General features: G+C 37.7%; 1 protein-coding gene across 1 annotated transcript in view; it reads left to right on the top strand.

The window, feature by feature from the left end:
* The window catches only part of LOC140951574 (structural maintenance of chromosomes protein 6-like), a 41,631-nt gene that overhangs the window by 5,070 nt on the left and 12,244 nt on the right, over positions 1-24,317 (top strand). The window contains exons 5-23 of the mRNA XM_073400857.1: positions 397-458; positions 1,567-1,647; positions 2,082-2,183; positions 4,399-4,536; positions 6,001-6,081; positions 6,872-7,018; positions 8,029-8,117; positions 8,733-8,897; positions 10,536-10,714; positions 11,993-12,168; positions 12,724-12,750; positions 12,862-12,942; positions 15,232-15,318; positions 17,162-17,271; positions 17,528-17,621; positions 17,738-17,803; positions 18,220-18,276; positions 19,090-19,140; positions 19,227-19,346. Of these exons, the coding sequence (XP_073256958.1) occupies positions 397-458; positions 1,567-1,647; positions 2,082-2,183; positions 4,399-4,536; positions 6,001-6,081; positions 6,872-7,018; positions 8,029-8,117; positions 8,733-8,897; positions 10,536-10,714; positions 11,993-12,168; positions 12,724-12,750; positions 12,862-12,942; positions 15,232-15,318; positions 17,162-17,271; positions 17,528-17,621; positions 17,738-17,803; positions 18,220-18,276; positions 19,090-19,140; positions 19,227-19,346 (1,913 nt within the window). The remainder of the gene's footprint in view (positions 1-396; positions 459-1,566; positions 1,648-2,081; positions 2,184-4,398; positions 4,537-6,000; positions 6,082-6,871; positions 7,019-8,028; positions 8,118-8,732; positions 8,898-10,535; positions 10,715-11,992; positions 12,169-12,723; positions 12,751-12,861; positions 12,943-15,231; positions 15,319-17,161; positions 17,272-17,527; positions 17,622-17,737; positions 17,804-18,219; positions 18,277-19,089; positions 19,141-19,226; positions 19,347-24,317) is intronic.

Below are 24,317 nucleotides of genomic sequence, written 5' to 3'. Positions count from 1 at the left end.
TGACCATTGGTGACAAATTACCTTAATATTGATGATGATTTGGAAATTGATTTGGAACACTTTTGTTTTTCCTTCCTTAAATTTTCTTAATTTTCATATACAGTGTATCTTGTACTTACATGTAAATAGGTTTGCTTTTGTGTTTCAAAGTAAGTGTAAGTAAATCTTTAAGTGAGTTTTCTATCATTCAAGAAAAATGTTTTCAGTGCACAGTGTAAACATTAAGAAAATGTGTCATACAGTTCCATGATGCTGTACAACACAACATAAAGATCAGGTTGAAATGGTTTTATCCCAGTTTGATTCTCAATGTACTTTGTCTCCTTGTCAAATGTTACATTATTGATAATCATGAATAATTAATTTTAGCTAATCTATTGAATTATCTTGCTGCAGGAAAAGTGGTGTCTCAAAAAAAAGATGAGCTTAATCACATTTTAGACCAGTTTAACATTCAGGTGAGCTGAGCTGGAGTAACAAGATCACAATTATTAATGCAACTGTTGTCAGACAAAAGTCCTGTACAGTTGACTCCCGATAACTCGAATCTTGCACTAACTCGAACCAAAATCGATTTCCCCTGGATTTCCATCATACATTCATTGTAATTTTACCCTTGGTAACTCGAACCCTTGATAACTAGAACTCCCGCTAACTCGAACCAATTTTCGTTTCCCCTCAGGTCATTTTCTATATAATTTTACCCTCGATAACTTGAACCATGTTTTGAGCCCTTAAAAAGTCGGGAAAAAAGCCGTCTAGGGCGTCCCAAACATTGAATTTTGGATTTCCTATTGACGTGTTGTAGGAGTATGGTTTACCAGTGGAGGCTGGATTTGATTGTCACAGGCTAACGTGAAGCACCTTTTCTTCTCAAAACAGTAAATGCATGTTCTATTTAGGCTATGTTTTGTTACGTTACATTCTGTTTTATAATCTAGAAGTATCTTTTAATTTTCACTTGACATTTCTACAATTAAATGTGATTAAAATGTTCACTGTGCAGTAAAAACTGTTTTTTACCATACTCTCGGCTATTTTCTTCGAACTCCCGATAACTCGAACCTTTTTTCGATTTCCCTTGAAGGTTCGAGTTATCGGGAGTCAACTGTATATCCTATGCTGTAAATGCTACAGTGACACCTGTATACCTTCTATTAAGCAGACATTAGCCAAAGTCCCTAAATTTACATCCCTTACTGTAAATGTAACGCTTATTAACTAGACACTGCTATAAAGTAGATGCTAATACATGTACATGTACAATGTATCTAAAAAAGATGAAATGTTCATATCTATTGGCACAAACTTGTAAGAAATAGACACATGTATTTTTTATCACATTCTACCATTTAGCATGCCAGACAAGAGTAATGCTCAAGATTTCCTCCAACAAATTTGTCAATGTTTACTATCCAAAACAAGAGTTGTTAACGTGGCATGGTTATCAACTTATGAAACCGGTTAGACTCCTTTGTTAGGTTAGGAGTAGCTGGTATAAGTGTAATAATTATAATCTAAACTTCCCAAGGCGGCAGCCCAATGAACCCCCACTTGATTTTTTAGGTTGACAATCCTGTGTCGGTGTTAAATCAAGATACTAGCAGGAATTTCCTTAATTCATCAGATCCAAAGGATAAGTATAAGGTATGTAGTGTACCATTCAGTGCTTTGGTGGAAATTAGTCATCAGAAAGTTTGTGTTCCCATACCCCACCACCTTTTCTTAGATGTATTACTGTGCACAGGGTTTCCACAGTCGTGAAAAGTCCTTGAATTTTAGGGGGAGTCGTTGAATTTTTTTCCACTTTTTTGTTTTGATGCTTTATTTGTTCAAGACAAAATGTAAATTGTAGCTCAAGGAAGTTGAAGGTGATTTACATAAAGTGTTTTTTTGTTTTGTGTAAGAATTAACCATCAATGTAAGAAGAGTAAACTGAAAGATGTAGAGACGTTAGTGGAGCAAACAGATCAAGCGTTAAAGTCCTGTTAGAATGGACAGGGAATGTGCATTTTTGTACAATCTGTGACATGTACTTGTTACCTATTTTCAATACTAATTTTTGTGTTCTTTTCTTCTAGTTTTTCTTAAAAGCCACCCAGCTAGAGCAGATGAGTACAGATTATCAGCTGATCATTGAACAGCAGGATATTATCAAAAGTACTTTGGACAGAAAACAAGAGGTATGTACTGTGCTGTATGTGCTGTATAGGATATCTGCTTATCATTTTGTCATGAGCAAAGAAAACATGCATGTAAAAATCTACAGCATATTTATTGGCCGTTCAAAGGTTTGCCCCGTGAAACTCGTGCAGCAGAGGTCTTTCTTATATAAATGTGACTAATTAAGGTGACTCGACCCAGTTTTTTTTAGGGGGTACCATCCTTCTTTGAAGCTCTCTGGTATCCCCACCTTTACTTTTATAGAATATCTTCTATAAGCCCAAACTTGAGTAAACATTGAAGATTTTTAGCGTTTCAGCTGAGTTTGTGCTTTGGGAGTTGTCTATTGTTTCTAGTCTGTCATTTTACAGCATTCTTGTTCAGCACGCGTGCAATAACCGCGCTTGGCTGACTTCCGAATATGATAACTTTGGTACAGTGACACAGGCCATCGCGTGATACACAGAGGTTTAACTCACAATTTTTAATCAATTCTCGTGCTTCTTGTGCCTTTGCAAAAAAATCAAGAAGTGCTACACACTAAATCTACTTACTATTAAAAAAATATCATTTTTTCATAGGTTAAATGCAAACCAATAATTTAACCAACTCGTGACGGGAATCCCTTCTATTTTCTTATACTAAATTATCATATCTCAGTGAGCATTCGGCAGTCAGCCAAGCGTGGCCATTGCACGCGTGCTGAGCAAGAATGCTGTATAATGACAGACTAGAAACAATAGACAACTCCCAAAGCACAAACTCAGCCAAAACGCTAAAAATCTTCAATGTTTACTCAAGTTTGGGCTTACAGAAGGTAATGTCACAGTTTTTCAATGACTATGAAATTCAGAGTCCGGGTTGTTAGTTAATCAATTGTGGCCCTGAAAAAATTTGAAGGAAAAAAACTACGAATTTTTAAGAAAATGCTTTTTTCGTGAGATTGACTCTTAAACAATGACAAACGTCAACAAATAGCGAAAACTATAATTTCTATATGTTTGCTTTGCTCGAAATCGTGCGCATTTACAAGGCCCTAAAGCGTTTTGCTGACTTGCAAGGACCCATCTGTTATAAGGATGCCCAAAATACAGAGATGAATCTCATAGTTTATTAGATATAATCCCTGTAAAGTTTGCTTATCATTTTCGCATAAATTATGACCTAAATTTGGAAACCGCTGAATTTCTCGAATTGGGTCTTTGCGATTTTGGTGAAACTCTGTTCAGGGCAAGGCACTAATGCGCACTATGTGTAGCCGAGAGATTTTCACGAAAAAATGCCGGCAACAGCAGATTTTCGACTCAGACCTCAAAGGTGCATGGCATTATAACCACGTGACATTTACTCCGATCGCCCAAAATTTTATGTTATATTGTAGATTGATCTATATGTTATCCATTCTATGTGTTATACTTACGATAAAAGTAAAGGTGGGGATACCAGAGAGCTTCAAAGTAGGATGGTACCCCCCAAAAAAACTGGGTCTAGTCACCTTAATATGTAGATGCGACACCAGTTTTCTTCTGTTAGGTGGTCTCCCTGGCCTTCCTTAAATAACTATTGACAGGGAGTATTCAATACAAAACAATAATTTTTTTTCTAACTAAGCTACATGTACCTGCACACAATAAGAGCTCATTTCCAGATGGGGCATGATAAAAATGGCTCAGCATCTTGCAAAAGTAAGATGCTAAGCCTCATATTACATGTATGTCTGATAATTTCAATTATAATGTCCTGTTTTCAGCTGTGCCTCTGCAACATCCTTGGTTAATAATAATGTAATCAAGTGATCATCAGCCACAAGAAGTTTCTGATAAAGATATTCTGTAATGTAGTTATGATGATTGGCAGATCATTGTCATGTCATGAAGGGCTATACTATACTTCAGACAGATATTTAGTTTAGGCTTACAATGAATGCAGGTAATGATGATGATGATGATGATGATGATGATGATGATGATGATGATGATGATGATGATACCTTTATTAAAGTGTCAAACTGTAATAGCGGTATATAACCACTAAGTGGGGACACTAAAATAAATTTTAAAAAATAAATCAATTAATAAATTAATTAAAAATTAAGAAAAACTATGTACAGTATAAGCAAGTGAGAAATTCGAGAGAACTATATACAATATGTACAAATGTATCCATAACTTCTAACTCCGTAACTTCTAACATAACAGTGTTGATGTTATGCGGCTGTTTATTTTGTTTCAACAGACACTTCCTCCTATGCTGCGTCAGGTACAACAGTTGGAGGAGAAGTACAAAGACATAGCACAGTTGAAAACTATGAAAGAGCAAGTAGAAGAACTGAAAAAAGAACGAGTATGGGCAGAAGTCATAGATGCTGAGAAGGTAGATCAGAGAAAAAAAATCAGTTATTCTTTGTGAATTACATGTATGACCTGTGTCAGAGCATAGAAACAGTTTTGTCATGTCAATTTGCTTGATGGGCAATAAAAGTGTGTTTTCTTTTTAAGAAGAAACTAACTCCATTTTTGGCTTTCTTAAAGAGCTTCAGGGTCTAAAAAATGAAATAAACTTCTGTAAGCTGAGTTTTCTATTCTTGTTTCATCTTGACAGCATAATCTGAAAAGTGCAGGGTGTCCCAAAAGTTCATTCCTCTAATTTCATGCACTATAACTTTTGATCAAAACTTTATTTTTACATCAAATTTCTAGAAGATGTTTTTATTTCTCTATTGAGTACATGTATTCAGAATTCCAGTAACTGGCATGCCCTTTTTTTTATCACATTCTGTAGCCGTTGTGGCATAGAGCAGGATACAGCGTGTAGACCCACAGATGATCTGTTTTGAGCTTTTTTATCACTTGGTGCACAGGAGCCAGTTCAACCCCCAAACAATATTTGTCTACTTTAGGCAGCTGAAAAAAAAAAAAATTTGGGCATTCATCCAAAAAAGATAATCATCCTGGCCCCCTTCCACAGCAAGGCTTTTGTACATCTTTACAAATTTGAGACGAGCTGGGCGTTACTTGGCAGTCTAAGCAGATTTTTTTTTGCCATCTCAGGGGCCTCTAATTTTAAACATTTGTTTTTTATGACCCTTTCTGGACTTGGCTTGCTAACTGTGTGAGAGCTTCATCGTCAAGTCTCCTATTTCGTATCTAGCCTTCTTTAAAACTATTTTAGCTGCTTTATTTAGGACTTTTGGTCCCAACATTCAGATTTTTACAGTCTTTTAGCAGTTTCTATAACAGATAAGCCAGAAAATCAAAGTATACATGCTTATCGTCTCACTGTAGCTGGACGTTTTTATGTTAAGGGGGTTTATCTTTTGCGATATTCACCAAAAACAAGGAAGGAGTTCGAGCAATTCAGGCTATAAAATGCAAAAAAAAAGTGGCTTAAAAATATACTCGTGCATGCACACCTTTGGCGCGGAGGTCCACAAATTGAATATTCTAGTTAAAAGATAGCACAACAAGTATGAAAAAAGTGAATTAGATTGAAAGGCACAACTTTTGTTTAAATGATTTGCTTACCTAGTCCAATCATACTGAAATACCGACTTATGAAGTAGAGGAACAAACTTTTGGGACACCCTGTTAACTACAAGTTGTCAGTAAACCATAAAGTTCCCAGTGATGAGATCATCCTTGCGCACACAGGACTGGCATTGCATTGCATTGTTAGTGTGCCGACAACTAAGGGACCCACCAAACTGCAGTGTTTGTTTGGTGGGCTGAGGGAACAATTATCACATGCATTTTCCTTACATTAAATGTGAGTATTGTTGATCATCTCATGCCACAGTTTATTTTCTCTCTTATTGACTACTTTCTTGGTACACTTTAGAAACTAGGCCCTCTGGCAAGAGAAGAGGAAAATCATAAAACTAAACTGCCCAGATATGATGAGAAAGTCCAAACTTGTGAGGTGAGGGATGAGGTATTTTTGCATTCGTTTTTGCAGTATCTTGTTTGCATCGCTCTTTCACCAGCAAACCTAATTTCTTGATGTGTCTCAGGGTGCAAAGAAAGTCAGTTTTACAGCCGGCCATTCACGCAGCTGTAACTAGCATGTACTGACCCACAAGTCATTTGAACTAGCCCTAAAACCCTTTTTGATTAGCAGGATTGATTACAATCCTTCTGTAATTTGAATTGCCCGTCGGGCAAGTTAAGAACAAAAATCACTAGCCTGATTGCAAAATACACTAGCCCCGGGCTATCAGACACTACATTCTTTGCATGCTGATGTGTCTAATGATGAGGGTCAGCATTGCACACAAAGGACTGGTACTGAACTTGAATGTCAGTGTGCTCACAACTAGGGGACCCACTGTAGTTGCATTGTTGGTTCAGTGGTCTGAGGGAACAAATTACACTTACATGTACGCATGTTTTAACTTATTTACATTGTATAATTATACTCTGTTGCTTGAAAATTTCCTCAAGAATAACATAAGTAAAGAAAAAGGGAAAATTTTTGTCACCTTTATTTGCTATCTGGTGACCAAGGACTTTTATTTAGTCACCAGATGATGCCTATATCAAATAGTTAATTTCAGGCTCCTATGTCTGCAAAAAATTCCCAAGTTGGGGGAGGTGCACTTTTTGGCCCCCAAATGTCTAGAAATGGTTGAGTAGACATTTTTGTTGTCAAAGGTCAACTTTTATACGCAGTTAAATACATGTATGGTAATGATTTCATGTTGCATTTTTAGGAGGAGGTGAAAAAGTTAGAAGAAGAATGGACATCAGTAAATGAGCAGCTGAATGCCATTACTGAAGAAGGTAGAATACTTCAAGGAGAACAACAAGCCATATGCCAAGAACTAAGACAAAAGAAAACCACCCATAGAGACAAACAGGTAGGTTTTATCTTTATGGGATCATCTGTTTGCTAGTGCATAAGGAGTGAAGGGCAACATGCTGCAAATTTTTTGTTCTATATTGGAGTACCATGAATAATTTTAGGGAGGGTTTTGGCAGACAGTACGTTCTGCATTAATTGTCTCTCATTGTTTCAAGGTCAAACACTTGGTGGCTCAGAGGTAAACACTCAGGGAGACATTGAGGTTCGAGGGAAACAAAAGGAAACTTAAGCACCAGAAAAAACGTGAAACTATCACAAACTCCAACAAAAAAAAATGTCTTTCAAAGATTAATTTTGCGTGAAAGTTTTGTTTCTTTCTTATGAAGAAAACGTGATTTCAGACGAAGAATTTCTACTTTTGTATGACGAATACTCCTCGAAGAACCCAGAATATGAACCTCTGGTTTTAACCTGAGAACTCACGTTTTGAAGTCTGTGACCATGACTCAAGAACGTCTTGACATGCACAGTGGCTGTCATGCTGCAAAAATACTTCCGGTTGGTGTCGTGGTACCAAGAACGTCTGGTGCTTAAGTTCCCTAAAGTTTGAGTTTCACAAACTTCAAAATTAATGTATCTCCTTATTTGGTTGCCTTCAAAAGTGCAATAGGTGTGTGATCAAGAATAGGCATGCAAAGCCAGGCCCTGCTTGTTAATGCAGTTATAAGCTCATTTGCAGTTGTTGCGCTTTAAATCTATTTGAGTTTGCAGGTCACTCTGAACATGTTGCTTGTGGCGAGGAATAAGATGAAATTTTGAGAACAGAAATTGAAAGTGATAAAGATGTTATATATGTAGCAAATCAGGGATAATTTTCAATCAGAGGGTAGCTTATAGCATTGTTTTCTTAAAGGTCAGGCAAATTCTTAAATAGCTGTGGTTCTATTTGGGCTGATGAGTGTTCTGCCTACATTTAGCTGTCAATCCACAGATCATAATTATGCTAATTTAGTATGGGACAAATAATATTTGTCTTAATCTTTGTGCTGTGCATTTTTATTTCAGTCAAGACTAAGAAAATTAATGCAAGAAAAGAAGACAGCACAGAATGACCAAAGTCAATTGAAGGAGAGAATCATGGAGATAAAACAAACGTAAGTGGTCCCATTTACAGGTAGCCCAAGCTTGAACAAGCATCCGCATTGTTGCATAACATTCACAATATAAGGATTTGTATGGGGGAAAAAACCTATCGTTTCTGTAACCTACGACATTGAAAGGATTTCAATAAAAAACAGCTTACCTTACTTAAAAATGTGTTACGTCTCTCCTGTATGGTCCACGGACCGGTTTATGGCCGTTTTATGGGTTTTTATGTAAACGGTTTTCTCACTATAAATTATAAAGGTTTACCAAGGCTGAGAAAACCGTTTACATAAAAACCCATAAAACGTCCCATGGACCACAGAGGAGAGACGTAACACCCATTTTAAGGGAGGTAAGCTGTTTTTTATTGAAATCCTTTCATTTTTGTAGGTTACAGAAATGATATGTTTTTTTCCCATCCAAATCCTTATATTTTGAATGTTATGCAACAACGCCGATGCTCACCGATGCTCATATTTTTTCGAGCTTGGCCTGCGTGTGGTCCCAATAGAAATTTAAACTTGCATTATGGTTGCCATTGTTCATGGGACTTGTAGTAATTCCTGGAAAACTATTTTGATTGTTTGTCAACTAGTGATAGCATTTCTTCTTGTTTAATACAGAGCTATGCGTGACATTGAGTCAGAAAGGCGGCAAAGAGAAGAAGTTCTTCAACAAAAGCGCGATGACCTGAAAGCACGTCAGAGTCAACTCTCAACCACAAACCACCACCGTGCCCAACTTGAACAGGCCATAACAAGAGCAAAAGAAAAGACATACCAGCTAAGGTACAGCTCTCTCATGATATGTTTGCTGTGGGAAGTTTTGAAGTTTTTCTACCAAAAGTGAGTTATTTGCTATTCATATACTTGCCAATTGTCATGCCTAAGGCATGATTGTCACGCCTGCAGATCGAAAACTTGGATCTCACACCTACTCACGCCTGTGTTCCGATTTGTCACGCCTGGTAGAAAAGTTTGAGCCATAACAGCATTAACTGACATATTTTGAAAAATATATTAATTATTTAAACAAACCAGAACCAAAGAGAGAAAAGAAAAGTCTATGTGGATGATCGAGTTTCTCAGAATTCTCTTTTGTTAGACGGAACTCTTCGTAACATCTTCGGAAGTCTGCGGAACGTCTTCGGACATCTTCGGATATTATCAGACCCCTACCAAAAATCTTGGCACTCTTAAGATAAAAAAGTTCACGCCTATAAATGTAAAAAGGTTGGCAGGTATATATTCATGGTAAAGTAGATTCACAACATGTTGGACCTTTTCCAATAACTCGCTTTTGCTCAATGCCTCCTTTGTTGGCCTCCCTATTGCCACATTAACAGTTTGTGAAGGACGAGGTGATAATATGTTTATGCAGGGCTTTCAGAAGACCTGACACTTGTCAACAGGTTAGCAAATATTCTACCTTGATTTGCTGACCTCTTACATAGAAATTGCTTGATGCTAACTTCAATCTAATAATTATTGTCCCTCGAAATCAGCTGGCTTTGACACCAGCCCTTAATGTAAGAAGCTTTGTCACAATCTTTTGAGTTTTTATTGTAACCATACAAAATTAAATTGAAAGAAACCTGAAAATATTAGTTTAGGAGAATAGAAAATAGAAACAGTACTGAGGATCCCATGTGTGTCTCCTTGATGAAGGTGTAATACATGTAAACATTCATTTGACAATCTGTTATGAGGTAATTCTGAAACTCATTTGGAAGAGCAAGAAGTTACATTCATTCTGAACTTGTATACAGTCCTCCAAATTTAGAAGAACTTGCCTTCATTTGACTACCTTATTTTTTCGAATAAGCGCCCAACCTCGAATTAGCGCCCACCTCGAATAAGCGCCCATCCTAAAGGCAGAAAAAGTTCATAAGCGCCCACCCCCTCCTCCTCCCAATCAAACTCAAATAAGCGCTCACCCCCACCCCACCCACTTGAGTGAATAAATTCTAATAAGAGACTTCCTCGAGGATGGAGTTTTCTTCAGAGTATTTTACAGAAACCTTGCTTTGTTACTTCTTTGTGTTTTGTTATTAGCGTTATTTTATTGTTTTGTTGCAAAATAAACATACTTCACTTGCTGCAAATGGTGAAAATTTAATAAGCGCCCAGCCTCGAATAAGCGCCCACCTCAAATAAGTGCCCACTCTCAAGGTCCAAAAATTTGATTTGTGCCCAGGGAGGTTAATCGAATAAATACGGTAATTTACCAAGTAGAAATAATTGTGGCGCAATTTGAAAGATGGCAAATTCACTTCATGTGGTATTTTAGAATGTTGTTGTTGTCAGTGCTTGAGCTTATCCTGGTGTCATTGGGAAGTTATGATCTGTGACCAAAACATAATCATTACTTTAGCAAAAATTGTCTTACTTGGATCATTCCCTTTTATTTCTACTCTGTACTTGTAGGACAGACTTGACTGATGCCACAAACAGAGTGGATGCACTCAAGCGACAGCTAAGAGATCTGCAAGGAAGTCGTCAAAACAGGCTTACCCTGTTTGGCTCCTGGCAGCCTGATCTTCATCAAAGAATTGAGCAAGCAGCACGGAGAGGGCGCTTTCATCATGCTCCTGTGGGACCCATTGGTATGGAATCACTTTCATGTTCTGCTTACAGCTTTGTAGAGGGGAATAACCTACTTCTGGTAAATACTAATCTGTGCCAGAAGCCACTAACACAAAAACGCTGCCTGCATTTTGGATCAATATGAGCATTACTCTACTTTGTTTGCTGGAATATTCATTTAAGGCATGACCTGCCCAGATTTCCACTAGCTACCTGCTGGCTTGTCCAAATTGTGTATATTAAATAGACAAATGTATCTTTTTGTTGACCGTGATTATTGGACTTTATTTATTACAATAGGCCATTTGCACTGAGAGGTCATGTGACATCGTTTTTACGAAAATGAAAGTTATATGATTTTGCTTTCGAAAAACGATTAGTGGGTCGTATCCTTAACAAAATAAAAGTGATTTGGTTTTTCAAACCTGCACCATTTTCTTAAAATGAGTAAGTTCGTAGCTGGTCACGTGACCAAAATGTGATTTTGAAAATAATGAATTACCTGTTTCTGAACACTAATTTGTCACTAAACTTCAAGGAAAATGTTGAAAAAAATGATGTGGTAACGTTTGTAGCACATCTTAGCGTAACTATCAAAAGTTTAACAAGATGTAAGCAAAAAGTAGTTTTTGCCGCCATGTTTGAGGGCAATAGTATGCCCTCCAACATGGCGGCCAATGCAAATCATACTACTTTGTTGAAAAATCAAAGTGCCATAAAATATCTCCCTTAAATGCTTTTCCTCTCAAATTTCTGGTATAAGATAATTTTTTATGTGCTCTGTCAATTTTTGGCATCAGCAGGATTCCAACTCATTGTTTGGTCACATGACCTCTAAGTGCAAGTAGCCTATATCATATAGTGCATTTTTTCTTTGCAATTTTATTTGAATTTGTGACCTTTCAAATCTTGGATATGCCTATTCACGTAAGTGGCACATTCTTTCTGGTGGAAATTGCAGTTACAATCATGTTCCCTGGGCTTTTGTGCCTTATGTTGTGCTATTCTTTTGCCACTGAAAGGCTCTGCCTTGATGCTCCATTTGCTCCATTTAATGCTTTTATTATTTATTATTATTATTATTATTATTATTAATATTATTTTGCCTCATCAAACTGCAAAAAATTAAAATTTCTAGCATAATGTACAAAGGGCTAATGTTCTCATGACATTATAGCTTTGTAACGCATGTTTGATGTTTGCTACTTGTTATAATTTTTTTTGTATCATCATCACTGTCCTCATTAACATTAGACATATCTATTGCTTTTTTGTCTTTGTTTTGTTTGGTATTTTAGGGGCTCATATATCTCTCAAAGATCAAAGATGGGCTATACCTGTGGAGTCATGTCTCAAGAAGCTTGCCTGGGCTTACTGCTGTCATGACAATCATGACCAGCAAGTACTGAAGCAGCTGTTCTTCCAAGTGTGCCCGAAAGATAATGTACCTCCCATTGTTGTCAGCAGATTTCTGGTTTGTCTACTGAGATTACATCACATCCTAAACCCTAGTACTTATTGTTAAAACTGCAGTGCAACCCCTTTGTCTCAGAGAGTGACCAACATTCAAAGTTCAAACATGAAAAATTCATCTTAAGAAATCTCACCTGTACAGATGTATTTGGACTTAATGACCAGACTGTCATTTTGTAGCTTAAGTTTGCATAACAACAATCAGAAAAAGCCAAAGTTTAAGTCAACTTAATGTGTGTGCCGCAACTTTTCTTGTTTTTCTGACTAAGGGGGTGTTTACATGAGAAAACTCGCACCTGCGCGAGTTTCATACCGAATTGACTCGGATTTCATATCGTGTTTAAATAGTGACTGGGTCTTGTCATATCTCGTTATTTGAGGGTACACTTCATGTTGATAAAATACACATTTGATTCAAAATGACAAACATTACTCATGCACTACCCGTTCCAGTCTACCGGCGGACCGATTTCACACTGAAACCAGTGGTAGTTTTACATGATACCGATTTTGTAATTTGACCCCTGGAATAATGAACTTTTTATTTTTTCTGCAGAATGACGTTCATGATGTCTCTGCCAATGTAAGCGCCACTCTCTTTATCATAACAATTTTGTGTTAATCTTTTGTAGAAAATCAACTCATTTGCGGGTAAGAATTAAAGAGTGTATTTTCTCCTATATTTTGTTTGCAGAAGCCGAGGTGTGAGTTTCCAACTGTGCTTGACATGCTGTTAATTGACAGTCCTGTTGTAACTAACTGCCTTATTGATCAGGTATGCTGGTGTTTTTCTTAAGGTTCTCATTTATTTTCAAAACTTTTTTTCCAAGGTTGATACTGTTCTTTGAAAACTCAGAAACATTGGAATTTTTCAATTTCCACGACCCTGCAATACTCCTTGAAAATTTCCCTTCTACTCCTGAAAAGCTTTGTGTTGGTTGAGGAGGGTTTTCAGTAAAAATTGAAATAGCCAGCAGGTTTTATTAGAGTCACCAAATGTCAGTATCAACAATGATTCATTAGTTCCCTTTTTCAAGGTGGGTTTCGGGGTATGCTCCCCCAGAAAAGTTTGAAGTTTCAAAGGAGTAAAACGCGATTTCCAACGTTCTGGGAGACGAAGTAGAGTACAAAAGAGCCTGTTTTCTTGTTAAGGAAAATGAAGGTTTCGTTTAAGTTTTGATTTAGGGACAGGCCATTAGAAAAGTTATGGGGGGGACGGGCGAAGTACAAAAAAAAATTCATGCAAGGGAAAATTAAGTGAAAAAAATTCATGCGTGCAGAGTAGACCAGGAAAAAAAATCCTGCATTGGCCTTCCACACATTTTGCACCAATCTCAGGAAGGCAGGCAGGAAAGAATACTGTGTGCAAAACACAAGCTCTGTGAATAAACTTCCTGCTGAATTTTGGTATTGTAAATAATCATACCTGATGCAAAAAAATATATCTGAGGCTTGTAAGCTTATACAATATAGAGGAGCTGTAACCATCAATGGCACCTGGCATTACTATGATGGACTGTGGGAGAGGCACAATAAAGGCTAGGGACTTAAAAAATGTGCAGCAAATGTCCTATCTGCTCCTACTGGCTTTCTCCTATCTCACTGTGTTTATATCGCATCAGATCGCTTATAGTGGTTGGACATAAATTATTTTAGGTATCCTTTAGGAACGCCGCAATAGACTTTATAATTATTATTGTGATTACACTCTTTTTGTTATATCATAAGAATACCTTATTTTGTGGCCAGTGATGAACGAACACTGGCAACTTTCATGTTTGAGCCTGAAACATTCCTGCCGCGACTTGTTGTTCGTAATGCTGTTTACATGTAAAATTTCAGCAAAGAAATATGAAATTGCGCAGTACCAATGTACGTACATACAGGATACCTTGTGTATAAAAGGCCATTGTGAAAAAATATATTCGCGCACATCATCTTGACAAAAAAAAAATTCATTCAAGGGAAACATTAAAGACAAAAAATTAACGCTGCTCGAAAATTCCCCGCTCCTTCCCCCCCCCCCCCCCCCCCATAACTATTCTAAAGGTCCGTCCCTTATCAACAATACAATCAACTCAAGCAGTGAACAGATGGTAATTAAATTTCATACATTTACACATGGACACCTTCGGCATGAATCCTATAAAGAAACGTGTTCACAGAACTAAAGCAGAACTGAAGCAGAACCTAAAACAAGTGCGCCTCTATGAAAACACATCGTAATGTTTCCTTAAGATCTTATGATATATTTTTTCTTTACAAAATTATAAAATAAACTTGCTTCTTCTCTCAAAACTTAAAGGAGCTACTTTTGTGAGCAAGGTAGCTGACACATTTCATCAGTCGTAGGTGCTTATGGAAACCCCTGGATGAATGTGGTATAGGCTGGAGTCGAGGAGTAGGGGCTGCTAAGTGTTTTCAGTGGGAAGTTAGTTATAGAGCTGCAGATAATTTTTTCTTTCTTTAAATGACACGTGTTGAACAAAACTAAAATGTGTTTGGACTCAATCAAGGATGCGTCATTCGGTTAAATGACATTTTTGCAAAGTAGACTTGGGATTTGCAGCTAGGCTGATTTCTGCCTTGTGTTCACTTCAACAAAGTCTCTCTGGTAAATTTCAGTCTTTGGTATCAACTTTCTCTGGACATCATGTCTGACCTCAGTTAAAATTTGGTCGTCATGGGCCTATTTGAATTGGTCATTATCCAATGATCAACTGTTACTGCAGCTCCGTAATTTACACAGTTTTCATGTTTGTTTCCTGTGACAGTTCTGCAATTTCTTTCTGTTGTGTGAACTGTTATTGTCTCCAGGCAGTGTTTTTGTAAGGTTTGGAAGTAGAAGAAGCCGCTTTGAAAGTTAAGAGTGGCAGACATGTATTTCTAGTTTTGAGTTTTGGAATTTTGCCAGCACACAATGAAAATAGGCTCGGCAAGGCGAAAAGTTATTGAAAGATAAGATGACCGACAGCTTATTTTGATTCACCAAGAGGGTTCATAATTTAAGTTGCTGGTTGGATCCAACAAATGGATCAATTAATTGTTACATATGTTTTCCCAGGCTGGTATTGAGTCAGTTTTGCTTATAGAAGATCCTAAAGTAGCCCGTGAAGTTATGTTTCATAAACCTCCAGCAAGAGCAAGGATGGTGAGTCTTGGCTTTCATTTGTACAATTAGAGAGCCTTTAAAGTTTTCAGGACTTCCCGTTTTGTTCATGTCTTAAAAGTGAGGAGCTTAAGCAACGATGATGATGTCAGAGAACGGCAATAAATCGATAGGTTTAGTTTAGCAAAACAACAACTTTGCACGCACTTCTCGCTTTTCTATACATTTCTGTAGCGTCCTTACGCGACCACGACGCCTAATTTCACTCTTTCTGGAGGACATAAAAACAAAACAACGATTTTCTAATTCTTTTTTAAACTTGGGTACAGTCATTTAGAATTCAACTCCAGAAGAAAATTTCACCAACATTCGACAAAATGAATGTCATGGAATAAGAGCGATGAATTTTGCAGCATGAAGACACTTTTTAAGAGACGTTTTCGCCACCGTCGTCTTCGTTGCTTAAGTTCTTTATTAGGGACTGCAAGATAGGTCACTACGGTCGCTTGGGACGGTTGGATAGATGTCACGTCAAGCAAAACACGCGTGACCTTTTACCGTCGTCCTTCTGGGACGGTATGTTTTCGCCGGGTTTCTCGTCGTGAAGACAACGGTGAAACCGATAAGAGTTCATGCATACGTATTGTCACTTTTCTTCTAAAACTGAGTAGCCAATGGTTTAAATATGCGTTGGCTTGTGTTTACATTGATTTAGCTATCGGTGAAATGAAAAAAAAAAGCGAAAATGTCAGAGTTCAGGCTTAGCTCGCGGCCACGTTGCGACTGCTTGTTTTTTTTTCCTAGTGGCGTCCGCCATGGCGGAGGAAAATTGCTGAAAAGAAAGGTAAAGCCCAGTTCAAACGTCGATCTTTTCATGTACCGAACTTAATACCTATTTAGGTCGACCCAAATGATATAAGTAAAAGGTTGATTCCGACGTCGAACTGATCAGTCGAACTCGATTCATTTTCACGATGTTCAATGGTCTGGAAGGCTTAACATGTAAACAAGTGAAAATAAATTTTAGTAATTTGTCCATTAGTTTCGGCACATGAGAAATTCAACGTTTGAACTGGCTCTAACGGTGATGATTGTAGCCGTCTTTTGTTAACTTAAAACTGCATTTTTATCAAGAAAAGATTTCTTTAACTGAAAAGGTGTTGGCTTACGAAAGGAAAGTTCAAATAAAAACATCGACTGGTTTTGAAAACTAGCTAGCTTTAATTTGTACCCTTATTCTTTTGACTGGTATTCTTCGTATAAAATAAGAAACTCTTCTTCAGTAATTGAGCCCTCTGCGAAAGAAATTACAAGCGAGTTTCTCACATGACTTCACCGTCCTCTGTTTTGTTGTCCGATCTTAAATTGAAAATTTTCGCGCCTTCTTACCGTCATGACCCCAGGCCGCCCGTATACGTATCCAACCGTCCCAGCCTACCGTAGTGACCTATCTTAAAGTCCCTATTAACTCCAGTACATAGTGGCCAGTCAGGCCATTATCCTTGAATTCTTAGTGGCCTAAGGCTTCCTGTTTAACATTCAAAAACTGCTGTAGAAGGACACCAGGATTTAGCCCACATACTCAACTGTTAGAACTACAGACTTAGTAAATAGTACCCTGTGAAAGTACTGCTGAAGAGGTTTTATTGGAACGGTAACACCATAGGATTTTATCCACAGATTTAAAAGATAGACTGACAAATTGTCCTGTGATAACTTGCCTAGAAATGAAAGGATTACTAACTCATTGTAACAACACAAACATTAGTCTACAACAGCTTTTTTGATACCCATCAGTGGCATTTTTTCCTCTCAGCATCCTCTGTCATAGCTCTGCATGGAAAACAACAAGTATTAAGGTTAAACGTTTCTGTTGTTGCTTTAGGCTTATGCAGGGAATGGAGACCAGCTCTTTGGAGGAAAGACAGCCAGATCGTATGCCTCTTTGTCAAGGCAGGCCAGATACTTACAGAAAGACATTGAGCAAGATATCAGGTACAATGGGAGCTGACTATTCGTTAAACTATTTTCTGAAAAATACTGTCTGGTCACAGTCACAGTAAATATTAAAGAAGTGGAAAATTTTTAGGGGAATAGTTTTTTGAAATGTGTATGCTCCATTTCAACAAATCTTTTGATGGACATTCTCGTACTCGTAGAAGAAGAAGAGACCGAGTAGATAGGAATGTGCAGTTTGTAGAATCCATTTGGAACACCGTGATTTCATTCATTGTCTTTGTCGGTTTTTCAGGCGCCTTGAGGAAGAGATTGAACAGAAAAGACAGCAACAGCAGCAGTGTCAGGTTGAACTAAATGACATTGACAGAACAGTCAGAGATAACTCGGTAGGTTGTTGGTTGCCTCACCTTTCCCTCTCAAGTAAGTCACTGTCAAGTCACAACAATTGGCTGTTGTCAGAGCTTTTATGGTTTGTTTTGTTTTAATTATTTCCACACTTTAGAAAGAGCTTCACAAGTCAAAATTAAAAGCATTTCGAGAACAGGAGGCTGTGAATAAATGTCTTGGTGTAAGTATAAAAATCTGTTTTCTGTCACTGTGTATTTGTGTCATATATATATGTTATCCATACCGAGTAATATGGTCAGGTGTTTTGAGTAGATGAAACTGTTCATCATATCACAAATTTGTCACAGAAAAATTCCAAGTCCCTTGCTAAGTTAAACTCATTAGGACATTTTTCCGTTTTCTGCACACTATTTGGCCTGTTTGTCTTAATTAAGCTCATTTGGGTATGGTTTGAAAATTCTCCTTCCCTTGCGCAAGTTAGAGATCAAAGTTGTCAAATTGACTGTGAAACCTGTTGACATAACAAGTGGTGTTAGGGACGTGGGTTCCACAAAGGCAGTTTAGGTTGTAATGTGTAAGGCCAATGATTGAGACTCGTTCATGTATACTATCACATTTCTGAGGAATTTCTTGCAGGAAATAACAGAGCTCGAGAATTTTGAAGAAGAAGACCTTCCAGACGTCACAACATTGGTAGGTTCAAACATAATGGTAAACTTCAAGTCGTAGGTTTCAAAATGGAAAAAAATGGCTGCTTCAATGTCTTTCAATAAAGAAAAGGAAACGCTAATGAGCCAATTGATTGTGCTTGGTTTTCTTACTTTCTTTCTTTTATTAAACTTGACACCGTTTAATTGCTTTGAGTGCGTACACAAAACTCAACAGAAACTCAAATTGTTTATTTTATTTATTTATTTACTTACTTTCAAGTAGAAAAAATGACACATACTAAACCAACTGTTGGCAAAATTTAGGCACATTTAAGCCTGGTTCTCGTATGCCGCCGATGCACCTGCGACATGACCGCCATTACTGCCTGGGGTACTGTTCCGATATGAGAACAGAAGTGGCCGGCAACATTGGTCACCCCAGTATTTACATGCATGCCTGCGAAGTTGACTCGAGTTCAACTTCGTTGGTTTGCCGGCGGTAAAGCTTTGCGATGGCTCTAGTTGCTGGCGCCGCATGTTCTCATTCGTCCGAGAAGTAGCCCTGGCGGTACCGGCGGCTACGTCCCAGATACATCGGCGGCATACGAGAACCAGGCTTTAGCAAAGACAACGCGACATCAATGATGAAGGCGCGCACTGATCTAAAAACCTAACTGACCGATAATTCATCAATTTACTTCAATTAATGTGGTAAATTGATCACCCGAAGTCGCGTTCAACCCTTTGTGCACGCAGTTTTGCCTACTCGCCTAAGCTGCGTTTTATATGAATAGTCACCTCATCGTTCTCTGCACTGATTCAAACGTTTGCCAAGGACTTAGCATGTTTCTTTCAGGAGGAAGAAGTTGAACACTACACCCAGCAGCTGGAAGATCTAGAACAACAGGTACAGATTTTGGAAACCTTGAAAGTTCTGAAATTTTGACTTGTGATAGAATTGCTGAGAGTTGTTTTATATATAAATGTCCGTAGAGTGTCGTATTCGAGGAGGAGTTAGAGAAAGCACAGAATGAATTAAGCAAGCAGCAACTCAAGGATCAGCAACTTAAGGAAAAGATCCAGAGTCTGTTGGAAAAGGCAGATCCCTTTAGGGTATGTAAAAAGCTAACGGTAGGAATGAAGAAATACATGTAGAATTAACACAACCATCAAATCTCTCTAAGATGGTCACCTTCGAGACCGGACCTGACTCTCTGTCTTAGAGAGGTGTCTGGCTTACAGAGATTTGAGGCAGCGTGACACTAGTAATTTTAAAGCTGAAAATATTTGCAATGAATACACGTCTTTTTAACTTGTACAAGGCAGCTAAAACTGGAACATTGTAACTGAAAGTGGAATTATTTTCTCATTGTGCAATGGAGTAAGACTACAGAATATGAAACATTTCGCAATGTACTGTCATGCAAAGCACCTACATTTCCGTTTTGAGGAATTTTTCACTACATAACGCACTTCCTAATTGTCCTTTGACGGTTGCAAAAGCGTCCCTTGTCCATCTTAGAGAGGTGTCTGTCTTATAGAGGTGTTCCGTTAAGAGAAAGTTACTGAATTTCTGCAAACCCAGCTCTAACCACTTGGCAAAGCTGCCTCCTCTGTGTATAACATGTTTGCTGTTTTATTACTGTTCACAACGGACACTATTGCTCTGCTTAATGTGTTAAAACCTTTCTCCGCCCACGCTTGTGAGTGTTTTCATTTAAAAAATTCCTCTTTGGGATTTGCTTTCAGTTCATTTTCGTTTTCTTTTTGTTTTGAAAAGGTGTGGGGTTCAGGTGGGAGTCGGTGGTGGAAAGGTTTGCATAGGTATTTGTTTGTGCAAACAACTGCATGTCATGCAATTGCTAATCGGATACAGTCTTCAGAATTTGATGGAAATATTTAACGTATTGCTTAAAATATACTGTATAAAAGTACGGAACCTTTGAGAGAACCAAAAGATATTAGAGACCCTTAAGATTGAGGTTTTTGGCATTTCCCGCGAACCGCGAACGTCAAGAAGTCACGTGATCAGGGCCTTGCCATCAGGTTTGCGGTTTGAGGTTCACGTTTGTACGGCTAGACCACGCTCCAGAGGTACGTGATTTGCCGCAAGGTGTTTGGCTCCCGAAAACATCACAATCCCACATTTGAGAAGAAATAAGAATTTTTAGAACTCTTTTTCTTATTTATTATCAACTTTTGTTTAACAAAAAACGTAATTTTGAAGACAATTTCTCAGCTAAAATATAAGTTAGTGGATGAATGAAAACAAACATGGCATCCGCGAGCTACCACCCGCGAACCTTAAGTCCCAAATGTGGGCAGACTGGTGACGTGGAACCGTTAACCGCAAACCGCAGTTTGTCGTTTGCAGTAAAATGACCAAACCTCGATCTTAAGGTCTCTTATATTATCAGTATCTTTTCGTTGCCTCATCCGTATAGTGGAGAACGGAAATGTAAGTTTTTATAAGTAATATATATATTTAGCCACAGCTGAAAGCGAAGCTCCCATTGATAAATTTATAACTTAAATCAAACAATAATTTTGTATTCCACAAATCAGTTAACTTAAGGGCACATTCATGCGACTTTTGAGGGAAAAGCTAAGTGATTTTGGAGTGAAACAAATTTTGTATCGAGTTGATATAGCCTTATATGTACACCCAAAAAATAGTCTTCGGTCACATGTAAGAGCAATGATGGCTCTTGATCACAGTAGATAAGGCGTGGAAAACAAATCAGACCGAATTTTGTGCGTTCGACAAGTTTACAAATTCTTGCCAATAAATCTGGGTGCGTGCAAACCAATCTTTTTTTTTTTATACACCACATCTGAGGAGAAAGAGTACTATGAGGCGCTGTTTTTATCATACAGACCTCGTACAAAATGCAGTATTTCACAATTTTTCAAGACAAATTGCATTCATTCAATGTTCAGGATCGAAGCACGCGTGGACTTTCAATTAGCGAAACCGTTCAAAAAATTTCCAAAATCACCAATACGGCCAGCCGGTTCTACCTTTTGACAAGCGCCAAATTTGCGAAGAAATTTTAAAAGAGTTACGCTTCAACGTGATAAAGAATTTATTGAGTCTATTTTTTATTAACGGTTTTATAACGATGTGTAATCTTCAAAAGCGTTTGATACGCTTGGCATTTTGAGTACTCCTGCAAGCGATGTTTATGAACGGCTGAAAACAAACGGCAAAGCGATGAAAATTACACTTTTGAGACTACCAAAAATCAATAAAGAAAAATATTTCGATAGAACATTTACAGAGACAACAATTTTCATTCACGAAAACAAATGAGTATTTAAGTGTGTCTAAGAATCCTCAAGTCTTTACTAGTAAGCTTAAAGTTTATGTTTTAAGCCGCCGGTTTCCCGGTGTTGGCTGTTTTCAAAGATGAACTCACGACAAAATTTTAAGACACACAGGAGTCTTTCAGATGAGTACGATGGTTAACTTGGGGATTGGATTTCAATTCAAGAGCTTTTGACTCGTCCAGGTGTTAAACCTGACGAGAAGGTGAGCATTTGCTCTTCGACTCCGCAACACGGGGGGATTCCAGCTTGCTAGAAGGTGATGGAAAGTGAGAAAATGTCATGCAATGCTATTCTTAAGAAACTGTATGGGCCGAAAATGGATGTGATTTTGACCATTCGCTTCAAAATAACAGCGGAAATCGAGATAACAAAACATATGTTTTGTGTCCTACTTTGCAGATCAGGACGTGTATCGGCGTTTTGAAAAGCATAATTATGTTCTTTCATTCATTCATTGCCATGGAATACGCTTTTACATTGTTTTTTCACTGTTAATAGCTCGATTAATGCGGCTGGCGATCATCTTGCCGGCGGAAGTTTCATGAAAAAGGAATAAAATGAAAGACTCTTCCCAAACATTACGTAATCAGCCTCTGTGGTGTAGTGGTTAGGTGTAGTCGCGTCGAGTCGAGTCGAAGGTGCCGGGTTCGAGTCCTACCGAATTATCTGTTCCTACTTTCTTTTTTTTCCCCGTTTTTTGTGTTGTTGTTTTCTATAAATATATAGCTAAATAACTGTTACTTAATAAAGTGCAACAAACAGCAAGAAAAGTATTGTGTTTCCAGAGAAAATATCTTGCACCGTATATTAAATATATGGATAAACAATCTGAATTTCTATTATTTGCTACAATTTACTGTGGGAAAACCAGAGTTGATGACCACTTGATCATTTTCTAAACAACGTTCCCATGAGTTCTTTCTATAGACTGATAGTAATTATTCTAGTACTTTCCAACATGTAAATAGGACATTCAATGTCATTTTTCATTGTTTTTAAGTCTCACTGCCTAACTAATGCCAGTATCAACAGAATGTGCCGCAGCATCCCGCAGCATTACTATCTTTTAGATACCCTAGTTTCTTTCTATTTACGGAGAATTAATATCGACTAAAGGCTTTTTAAAGTTCTGTAAGCTTAAGCTTATATAATATCAAACCTCATACGAGGTCAGATCAGTGTCTCTGTCAAATCTTAATACAAACGTGCATAAACTAGCTTCATAAACTGCGCCGCTGGACTTCATGAAATTAGATTTAAATACAATAATTATTCAGGTTTACCATATTTGGAGATGCAGCTCCTGAAAGCTATCAAGTAAGGCAAGGATCGATTTAGCCTTTATAGTTCTTGTACGCATCCAGCAAGGTGAAAAACAAAAACCAGCGGGGGCTGGCAACGGCCTTTGATCTTTCCGCTTTTCGGCTTTCCATGATCGCCCCAGTTAAGAAATCTGTCAATCATCCGAAAACTGTAGCGAGCATGCGCGGAACGGGTTGTGAAAACAAGTTCGTCTTAGCAGCTTCTTCGCAGCAATTCGGCAGTGTGAAGTGAAGTTGCTTTTGGTCCCGTTGGTCATTGGTTTCTTCGTTTTGTTCCGCGGTAATGTGGAGCTTACGTTTTCCTTTCTTCCGGGCTTGCGTTTGTCATTAAATGCGGCCCGGTTTACCACGGTAAGAACGAGACCAGTGAACATGTTTCTCGATACCCAACCTTTTGATGATTTGTTTCCGTTTAGACGACCCACGAATTGCAAGAGTAAAAGAAGGGCCAACCCTCCAATACGTATGTAGAAGAGTTTATATTTTCAATCGAAAGGCCCAAAATTAATTCTTCGTGGTATTAAAAAAAGTGCGGTGAGTGGCATGTGGTTGAGTAGAAGAGTTGTCAGAGTTCAGCTGAGAGTTGTTTACGGCTTCACTACGCCTTTAAGACGACAAGAAATGTTGATTGAGATTCTCAGTTCTACATCCTTGATTGTGAACTTATCCTGGCAGAGTTGCGTTGGATGATTGAGTGGCATGGTCAAATCTCGTAGTTAATGTATTTCTTTATGTACTGGAAGCTAAATAAATTTTGCCAAGAGATCATTCTCTCTTGATTTTGCACATGTTGATATGCTTAAGTTCTTTTCTTCGTGCGATTTAATTTAAACTTTACCGTAGTTTCTAACAAATGAATCTTAGGCAGATGAAAGGGTAATTATCTTGTGTGTTTGGAATTCTCTTTTCATGACAGCAGTTACTACACTGCCTTCAGTTTGAGTCCTAATTCAAGTGTGTTTTGTTGCAAAAAAAGAGGGAAAAATTATAAATTTTAAAAACTACACTACCCCTTGGAACAAGATTATGGTTTAAAAAAGATTAGCTAAGTTCAGAAGATAAATCTTCAAGTTTGCATGTTTTGACAAGGACTACATCTGGCTAAATATGCTTCCAAGGGAATGTATAAAGTCAGGAAGATGGTGACATTTCTATTTTTGCCTTTTCTTTGGCCACTATGATCAGTTTTTGCCATACAGTTGCGTGTAATTTTTTACACTTTTGGACATCAACCTGCCAGGTTAGTTTGTGTCTGTATAAAAATGTAGTTAATGAAATAAAACCCTCTCAACTTAAAAATTACCTTGTACTAGTGGATATGCAAAACACCAAAGGATGTCTTGAAAAAAAATGTAAAATGATTATTAAGATAATATTATTAATTTTGTAGTCAACAATAACAGTTAGAAACTTGTGTTGAGGCAGGCAAAAA

This window comes from Porites lutea, chromosome 1 (assembly GCF_958299795.1).
Source record: "Porites lutea chromosome 1, jaPorLute2.1, whole genome shotgun sequence".
Classification (NCBI taxonomy): domain Eukaryota; kingdom Metazoa; phylum Cnidaria; class Anthozoa; order Scleractinia; family Poritidae; genus Porites; species Porites lutea.
This window is presented reverse-complemented; position numbering and strand designations above follow the sequence as displayed.